Genomic DNA, 10,516 nt, shown 5'->3' with positions numbered 1-10,516 from the left:
TGCATTCAGTGGAGCTATTGCAAATGTCTTTTATACTTATTTCTTTAATAAACTCCAGCTTAACTTAGCGTCGATGGAATTATTGGAAGACACATCTATCCCACAAACCCTTGAAGCGAGTCTGTTTCTGTTCAACCGTGATATAGAAAACTCGATTGTAATATATATATATATATATATATATATATATATATATATATTATATAAAGGTTTTTTTGCCACAAAGGAAAAAAATGTGGGAAAAAAAGCGCTTTTTCATTTTTTTCCTTCGTGGCAAAAAAGTACTTTATTTATACATAGCATCACGTTTTATATACTTCGTGATCAAGTTATTCATTATATATATATTATATATATATATATATATATATATATATATTATATAGGAAATAATGAACAGTGGCACTATCTAGCGTTTTCGTGCTGAAGTAAGTTTTAAAAACCCACGTTCGACGAGGATGGGATTCGAACCCACGCAGGGAGACCCTATTGGATTAGCAGTCCAACGCCTTAACCACTCGGCCACCTCGTCTTCGCAAAGTGTAAAAAAACTGGTAAAAAATCGTGTATGACCGTCATGGCGTTTCTAATGCTTAGAGAAATTTAGTTTCTCGTGGCTTTTAAATCACTTTCTTCGTCCTGTAACATAACTCACTTTAGCTCTAATTGGAAACCCCACTGTCATTCATGGCTTCGTTGCTAGATCAAGCTTCACAGAAACAATATTATATAATATATATTATATATTATATAGATATATATATATATATCTATATATTATATATATATTATATATTACATATAACTTCTATCACGGGAATGTTATAAAATATGTGCAGAGTATATGACCACGAAGAAAATAAAATAATTGAATGCAAGATCTTTCGCCTTTGAACTAAATAATTATCAAAATATGACATAGATGACCACCGGCGTTGCAGAAAAACAGCTAAGATTAAATGGCCATAGACCCATTTAATGCATCCAGAGGTCAATACATTCGAATCTTTTCTCTTTTATTTAAAAAAATACATTTTAACGTTCATTTACAATTCAATACATATACAATATATGTAGTTTATGTACAAAATTAACAAATATATAGTCATAATATTTTTTTACTATGTATATACATACATATACACATATCTACATACTGTATATACATACCCATTACACTTACAATATATATCTGTACCTATATATTAAAATTCCAGGTAACTATGTACGTGTAAAATGAGAATAAATGTTTTTTTAATTATTTACGCAATGCATACCTATTTCTGTATACTATATATACTTTCTCTTATTAAAACAATTAAGTGTGGGTCATCTAACAAAAAACCCAGACTTATACCCATACCAAATACCGGATATAAAATCTGCAAATAATACATTTGCAGTGTTCCTTTCTTTCAAATTATTTGTTTCAAAATCAAATTTTAGTACTTGAAGAAAATTCTTAGTTCTGACTTTACATAAGGCTTTAATTAACACTTTTTTAAACCACACTATTAACTTTTTATTCATTCTACAAAAATAAAACGAATGCATCATAGTTTCATTTTCCCCACAAGTATTACATACATCACCTTGTACGATATTCATCATGTGTAACCTGTTCCGAGTTGGTAATACTTCATGTATATACAAAATTTCTCGAACTTGTGGCTCTATGAACTTGCTATTTACATTTACCCAAATATTCTTCCAGTTAAACAATGGGTAGTTCTCTACCATTACAATTCTATATACATTGCTACTTTTACAATGCGGATACAATTCCATCTTGATGACTATTCTTGAAGTAATTATTATTTCTTCATGATAGGGGCGGTTGTTACTGCACTATCTATAATTCCATCTTCACTTAATAGTAAGTAGCTTCCTTTCATTTCCTAGTAATATATCATTAGCTCTAATCCAAACTCTTTTTTTTTAACTCTTACAAAAAGTACAATAGAGAATTGCCTTTGCTTTATAGCCAATTTGTACTACTCCACTGCCTCCTAATCTTGGCAAACATGTTGTTTTCCTGCTAATTGGCTCGTAATTATTGTTCCATAAATACTTGAAAATACACGTTTTTACCTGCTTCTCAAAATGTTTTGACGACCAGAGATTTTTGAAATATAGTTAACTTCCTATTATGTGAAAGGCCGACCAATTTCACTACATTTTCTCCAATTTTGTTCCAATTTTTCTTACTTGTTTTACCAAAATCATTACAATAAGTTATACCTAAAATTTTACAGCTATCCATTACCCTAACCCAAAGATGCTCGTTTTATTCAAGTTAAGCGAAGCATCACTAGCATCCTCATACATTTTTAAGATCTTAAATTCTTCTATCCCTTCATCTCCACATACTACAGTAGAGCTATCGTCTGCATACCCGACAACACAAATTATTAGATTGTTTGGCATTTCAGGAGAATATTTACCAACTATTTGTTTCAACAATCTATTCAATGGCTCTTGGCAATTATGAACATCATCATCGACAAAGGACAACCTCATCTAACTGATCTTTTGATAGAAAAAGGTTTAGTTAGGTTGCCATTAATACATACCACACAATTTGCATTTGTGTATAACATTGTTATTAGACTAATGAACTTAAAGGAAAATCAAAAAGGGATTGCCCATTCTAAATTAATTAAAGCAGCTTCCATATCTTTTTCATTTATGTAATATATCATATTATCTCTTACCGTTGTATTTACATTTGTTCTCGATCTTCCTGAGACACCACAGAACTGTTCAGGTGATTTGCACAGTGGAAGTAGTAACCTTTTTAATCTATTTGCAATTATCTGTGTCACTATGAGATAGGTCTTAAGTTATCAATGCAATGTGAAGTATCATCCTTCCAAAGTAATTTCAGTTCTCCCTTGTTCATATCACTACCAACCACTATATTTTTAAAGATATACCTAATTATATCTAAAAAATCTACTTTTATTATATTCCACATTTGTTTACAAAACTCTACTGGTAATCCATCTATGCCATTTATCATCGATGATAAAACCTTCCATACTTCGTTTTCATTGACCTCTGCTGTTATAATTCATTTTCCTCATTGCCTATCACAGACTGAATAATATCTAAAACTCTATTTTGAACCTGGGTATTATATTCATATTTATTGCACAATTGTTCATAGTGCTCTACTAAATGTGTTTCCATTGCTTTAGAATTATCTGCTCCTCCTTTGTTTTTGCATTGGATATCATCGCCACGGAAGTCTTTTCTTTTCCTAAAAGATAATGAGACATTTATTCGCCTTGAATTTTTTCCTCTGTTCTTCATCTAACATTTACCCCTTCACATATTGCATCTTCTATTGTTTTTATCCGTTCTTTAATTCAGATATCTTTTCAAATTGACTGCCTGTAACATAATGATGATGATACAATTCCCTAAATGTGCTTTCAATACATTTAGTAACCCATACTTTTCCTGTGCTTCTTGCTTTGATGCTTGCACGAAAAAGCTCCTTATACACTTTTTTGTATATGTCTACCAATCAGTTATATTGCCAAAAACATTGTTATCACTCTTCATCTTTAAATAATTCCACATCACTTGAAAGTTCCCTTCAACAAGGCAACTCTCTGAAATCATACAGTTTCATCTCCAACATCCATGATCCCATTTCAGATTATCATCTACTTTAATACTAGTTCTTAAAATGTTGTCATCAGACCAACTACTGGGGATGTTTAAAGTTTCAGTAACATTACACGCCAAATCCCTCACATAAATTCTATGAATTCTAGAGCCATAAATAATTCCCCCTTATAGACGTAAAGTCTACAAATATTTTTTCAAACCCCATACAACCTTAATGAATTTTTTAAGCTTATAAAGCTTTTGGACAAGAGACATTTGTCACTTGTAGAAACATCCTTTTGACAAGTTACTCAGTTCCAGTCTAATGCAAAATATAACAAATCTGTATTAAACAACTCTTCTCTTTCTTTTCCCTTGTCCTTACCCGAGGGGGCATCTACATTTATAACCTGGAATATTACTTCAGCAATATATCATTTCACACTTTATATTTGGCCCTTTGTATCCATTTCATTCTTTATGATTTTCACTTGCGATAGTTTGTTGATAAACACCGCAGTCCCTCCTTTTCATAAATGAGTTTAATTTAATATAACATGGCAATGCTTTTCAATATATTCTAGTCTATTTTTCTCTTTAACATTATGTTCTTGTACACATATTATGTCTATCTTATGCACGAACATAAACTCAATGAGTTTAATCTGTTTATTCAAAATATTTAAACCGTTTACGTTCATAATTATAATATTTAAATAAATTCGAATTAGGTCTTTCAGGTAAGGAGATAACAGCTGACTAAGAATGCCTCAGGCACTTGAAGAAAGCAAAGTGAGGCAAACTGCGTGAACTATATAGGAACCTTAATCATCTTTAGCTTGTCTTTTAAATCTCCTTCACATATGGATTGTAGAGTAGGGTCTACTAGACGGCATAGACCTGGGCTTAGACCGATGCTATTTGCCTTTGTTAGTTGTATGAGTGCAGACGCTAGGAGATTTTGAGACAATAGTTTTAAATCTTGTAATTATGCTACAATGGGACCGATCAAACAAACCGAAGTCATTTTTTACTTAAGTGCCCGAAAATAGCGTTAAGGCCCCCATACACTGAACGATTGTCTGAACGACTGTCTGAACGATTGTCGTTATCGACCCACACACACACTATTCATACAGTATGAACCATCTCCGCACCGATTTCAGTCTGAACAAAGATTTTGACTCGAGAAGAGGGCGCGATAGCGTTATATCGGCAGACAAACCCATACATTGAACGATCTGTGTATGAAAGACTGCAAGCCAACAACCTGGTCGTGACAGATTCCCGCTGAGATCGTTCAGACACGAAGCTCCGCCCACTTTTGCACTCAGACAAGCCCATACACAGTGTTTTTGCGAACGATACAGACAGTCGTTCAGACAATCGTTCAGTGTATGGGGGCCTTTACTCTTTTGACAAGTTCTGACTGAATAACTGAATATTCAAATTTTTTTTATTCTGACAATTAATTCCTTACATGCCTGACCCAGCTAAAATGAATCACAGTCCTTACTTGGGATTTTAAGAAACAATTTGTCAGGCCTGAGTTCCTGGATAACAAACTGCAGAATTCTAAAAAACTAGGCAGGTACTTGTGCTTGTTCGGAGATGTCTTGAAGTAGGGACGAAAGGTCTTCAGCTTCATTGAATCACTTACCTCTTTGCCACATACTCTGTATATAATATATAATTATATATTATATTATAATATATATATATATATATCTATATATATATGATATATATTATATATATAATATATAATATAAATGTATATATATATATATCTATACTTGGGTTTTCCGCATAATAAGGTTCTCAAGGAGCTGCAGTTGCAAGGAATGCTGTTACGTGGGATCCGGCGACACTGGTGTGTAGTTTGGTTCCCCCATTGCCCAGTCCCCCCCCCCCAGCCCCCCCCCCCCCCCCCCACAACGGCAAGCTGTCTGCTACGCTCAGCCGATAGAGATGGCGCTCTAGCTTCTCCCACCAGGTGCGAATTACGCTCTGTGATTCGTTTTTTGTGTGCAAAAAACACTGCACTGGAGGACATTCATTCCCAACTGTGTGAAGTCTACGGAGAAAAAGTCTATGAGCGTACAACATGTGCCCCAATGGTGCAGAGATTTCAAAGACGGATGTACAGACGTCCATAACGCATTTCAGAACCGGAGAGGAGCTGAAAGAAGAGGTTTTAAGCTATACCTTCGCGGAGAGGCGGGAGAGTTCTATGATTCAGGCATAAAGAAGATGGTACACCGCACGGAAAAATGCATTGATCTCAACGGCGATTATGTCGGAAAATAGAAAAAAGTCTAAGCTATCCAAAAATGTATTATTCATTGCCAAAAATCATGTTTTTCATTGTGATAATTCTTTGGGAACCTTCTTTTATGGACAACCCTCGTGTAAATATATATATATAATATATATATATATATATATATATATATATATATATGGTATATATATATATATATATATATATATATATATATATATATATATATATATATGCACTGCATTGAAGTTACAACGAAACCAAAATCGGTTAAAAGAGAAATCTCAGAATACCTTTAAAGATCGTAGGAGCTCAGCATAAAGTCATAATGTTAATTCATTTGACGGTCCGGAAAATCGGTGTTTATAAAGCTATCCATTTTGTGAGAAGATATTAATTTAAATAATATTATTCCATTTAGTAGTTAATATACTGCCATGTGTTCATGTCATCCTTATTATTATTATTATTATTATTATTATTATTATTATTATTATTATTATTATTATTATTATTATTATTATTATCTTTTAGATGCTAAGGTCAATGGGCCGGGATCTTGACGCCATTTGTTAGTACAGATCCAGATGAAAGTTAGAAGCGGATATAGGATGATGCTTATTTATATATATTCATTTGCCTATTTATGTGGGTAAATGCCTTGATTCATGTTTGGTTATTCTTTTGAACATTCTTTCATCTTCTGTTAATTAATTGAATTTTCATCTTCTGTGGTCTGTGTTCTTCTTTTCAAATAGCTCCCATAGGTCTACAGCATCAGTCTGTTCGTTGGAAACTTGCTAATCTAGGTAAGAAGTCAGTGTAGCAGACACACTACTTCATTGGTGCTCTAATGATCACAAAAATGCCTATGCTCTTGTGCCCACAGGCTCTCTTTCTTTCTGTGCTCAGTGAGAGCCTCCTGAACTTCAGTTGCTACTGGAGTAATTATCAGAATGAAAGGAATCTGGTGGTCATCAAACTATGGCTTTTAATAACCATAAAAAATGTATTTCTGTTAGTGTTGTAACAAAGCACTTCAGAGGCCATAACAACGAAGGCTTGCAGTTCCCATAACATAAGTCTAGCCACCAGCCTCAGGTTTGTGGCAGTGACTGTTTACTCTATATATATGGGTTTTCAGATTAATTTACTTTGGTGCCATGTTTTGCTGATTTTTGATAATGGAGATGAAGAGTACACGGATTTCAAAAAACAATTCTTGAAATGTTTGTCAGGAGATTTATTCTGAAACCTTTTGGAAAGCAGCGTTTGATGATTTAGGCCAAGGCCAGGTAACACCAGTTATGTGGGTGCTACTTTGGCTTGTTATCTACGCGTCACCTCCGAGGTGCTAGTACTAAACATGGCGGAAGCTCAATGGGACGCCATGTTTAAGAACTAGAAAATCGGGGTTCAAAGTATTATATACATGTAATACACCCATTTCTTTATTGTGTGGTCGACAAATTATATTAATAAACGATATCTTTGATCCTCGAGGAGCTAAATACCTCGTCCCATTGAGCTTCCGCCATGTTATAATAGTACTAGCACCTCGGAGGTGACACGTAGATAATCACGAGCCAAAGTATCACCATTTTTAGTTGCTTACGCTTATGAGGTATCATCCTCTCTCTGAATGAAATGGAAAATAAACTTCCGATTTTTTTTTTTTAATAAGAGATTGTGCGAGGATATTTTTTTACGTCAATTTTTAATTGATAACCGAGTTTCAGTAGAATATCCAGCGTCGGTCTGGCTTTCATTGCATTAAACTGCCTTGCTTGCCACAAGAGTCCTTGTAACTTAAATTCTCAAAAAGATGTGTCATTTTTGGCAGATATCAGTGATGTAGGATGGGAACAATTGCATTTCAAGGAGATTGATGGACTCATTGATTTGATCTACCTGGCGTTACAACATCAAACAATATGGCGTCATTTACATGGAGGTTGGCGATTATTCAGGTTTTTTTTTTTTTCCTTCAAGCTTGGCAAAAAGGTTTGATAAGAACTGAAAGATTCCTTCCACTGTATGACAAGAATGCCTTGCCTCGTCATCAGTTTTGTTAGCTACTTTGCATTCTGATTTTTTGATTAACCATAATCGTCTTCACAAAAAATTAAAGAAAGATGAGAAGTTTACGAAATGAAGGAAGATACAATGATTGAAACTTTGCTAAGAAATGGTTAAGTTTAGTATATCTTAGTTTAACCAGGCCCGAAGGATTAGACATTTTTACGTGGCTAGGAACGAATTGGTTACCTAGCAACAGGACCTACGGCTCATTGTGGGATCCGAACCACATTCTATCGAGAAATTAATTTCTAATCACCAGAAGCTAAGAACTGGTTAAATTGCCAATATCTTATATATATATATATATATATATATATATATATATATATATATATATATATAGTATATATATATATATATCATCATCATCATCATCTCCAAGCCCGTAGACGCAAAAGGCTTCTGTGAAACTTCGCCACTCATATCTGCCCTTCGCTATATCTTCCGCAGGTGACAGATATCCACATATTTCCAGCTTCTCGTCTCACAATTCTCATCCAAGTAGGTCTAGGTCTTCCAACAGTATGCTAGGACACTGTGCACTAAAATTGTTTCATTAGGACCCAGATGTTTGACCTCTTAGGTTGCACGTCGGAGAACGTGTTTTGAGGCCACTCTTGCAGCTGCGGGTATGACCAAGGTCTATATACCTTGGCTATGACCACGGCCTCCTCTATAGTTGGCTGTGGTAAGAGCCTGAGAGAATATCTGTTGCTGCTTCGTGAATGAAGACACTGCAAGTGCATTTCTTTTCGAGGTAAGTTAAAATAAAATCAAATTAATTTGGAGAAACAGTATATTTATAACATAAATACTCTCTCATCTCGAACTAACTTAAGATGTTGTTGGAAAATGTTCAAACTTAGATATACAATCAATACACTGAGACGTACACAAAACTGACCTTACATGCAACACACTGATGTTCAATATACATAAAGTACACACACGATCGGATACATTACGATGGGACACAATCTATGGTTTAAAATTATGCGTCATTCAGAAGTACCTTGATGGGAACGAGGTACTGGTTGAGGGAGGGTGGGTGGGTGAATTACATATTGAAAAGCGTAGATAAGGGAAAAAAAAAAAAAAAAAAGTCCCAAGGAAAGGAATTCTCAGACAAGTGTCTGAGCAAACACGGTAACATAAACTTGAACTAATTAAGAACTCTGAGTAGCTTTAGAGCTATAATGCGCAGCAACAAATCCTAGTTACTTTCTTATGGTACAGTGTATAATATAGCAAAACAGACAGGTGAAACAGAGTTTAATGAGTATCTAAAGATATCTGAAGAGCATCAACACGTTCAAGCATAAGTGAAAGAAAGTGAAAGAAAACGGAGACTTGAGAGAAAGACTGTCGAGGAGCGCAGCATTTCCGAGAGCAGATGAAACAAACACTGAATTCTACCTCAAAATCCGACCGAAAGCACCCTGTCGCTTTCGACATTTGGTCCAGATGAAATGGAGTCAATGAGAATCTAATGGACATTGAGAAATGAACTCCCCTTATCTTCAGAGTCAGGGTGATATTCCAAAAACGAGTGCAGTACACTCGCTAAGAAATAAAATAAAAAAAAAGATAAAAAACTCCATTCATATCACAAACCTCAACTTTGGATTAAGAAACAGGACTCAAGATGGGAGAGAAACTTTCTGACTAATACCTCCCTTCAGGAGGAGAGACACCGGCAAGTCGAGCTCCTCAGGAGAAATCTAACATTTATAATGACATATTCCTCCCCAAGTTTTCCCAGTACAATATTATACCTTTCTCCCCGTCTCTTTAAAATCTCTCATCCACTGTCTCTTTCTCCTTCTCCTCCTCACTGTCCGAAGATTCTTCCTTCTTCGACTGCTGCATCTCCATGTTCGTATGTCCCCCCGACTCCACCTGGCTCTCCATCGCTTTCAGCTTCTTCTTCTGTTTCTTTTGACCCACGAAGTAGGCGATAATGACGACGACGACCATGCACGCCAGAACGACGCCCACGACGATCGGAACAGTCGCAGAAATCTCCTCACGCTCTTTGTCCATGTATTTGTTGATCTGGTCGGGGTCCCAGGTGACCTGCGCGAAGATCATCGAAGCTTATGATATATATGTAATATTATTTATTATATATTATATATATAATTATATTATATTATATATATATATACATATATGGATAACTTGATCATGAAGTATATAAAACATGATGCTATGTATAGATAAAGGTGATGCCACGGAGGAAAATGGAAAGGCGAGAAAGCCAAGAACTTTTGGTCTAACACGACCCTTTACGACACAAGTAAAGGGTCGTGTTAGACCGAAAGTTCTTGGCTTTCCATTTTCCTTAGTGGCATCACCTTTATATATCTATATATCTTATATACTATATACATATATATATATATATATATTATATATATATATATATGTATATATATATATATAATAAAGAAAAGGAGCCCATACAAACATCAAGAGGGTAGAAAGTTATGGCTATTTTTCGGAGACACTCCGTCTTCCTCAACCTGCCTG

General features: G+C 34.8%; 1 protein-coding gene and 1 non-coding gene across 2 annotated transcripts in view; both read right to left on the bottom strand.

The window, feature by feature from the left end:
• Positions 1-450: 450 nt before the first annotated feature.
• On the bottom strand, positions 451-532 carry Trnas-gcu (transfer RNA serine (anticodon GCU)). Its single transcript has one exon. It is a non-coding gene; the product is annotated as a tRNA-Ser (tRNA).
• Positions 533-8,762: 8,230 nt separating this feature from the next.
• Positions 8,763-10,516, bottom strand: part of LOC135196555 (angiotensin-converting enzyme-like) — a 52,082-nt gene continuing 50,328 nt past the window's right edge. The window contains exon 28 of the mRNA XM_064223401.1: positions 8,763-10,060. Coding sequence (XP_064079471.1) covers positions 9,776-10,060 — 285 coding nt within the window. The 3' untranslated portion in view covers positions 8,763-9,775. The remainder of the gene's footprint in view (positions 10,061-10,516) is intronic.

Source organism: Macrobrachium nipponense, chromosome 18 (genome assembly GCF_015104395.2).
Source record: "Macrobrachium nipponense isolate FS-2020 chromosome 18, ASM1510439v2, whole genome shotgun sequence".
Taxonomy (NCBI): domain Eukaryota; kingdom Metazoa; phylum Arthropoda; class Malacostraca; order Decapoda; family Palaemonidae; genus Macrobrachium; species Macrobrachium nipponense.
This window is presented reverse-complemented; position numbering and strand designations above follow the sequence as displayed.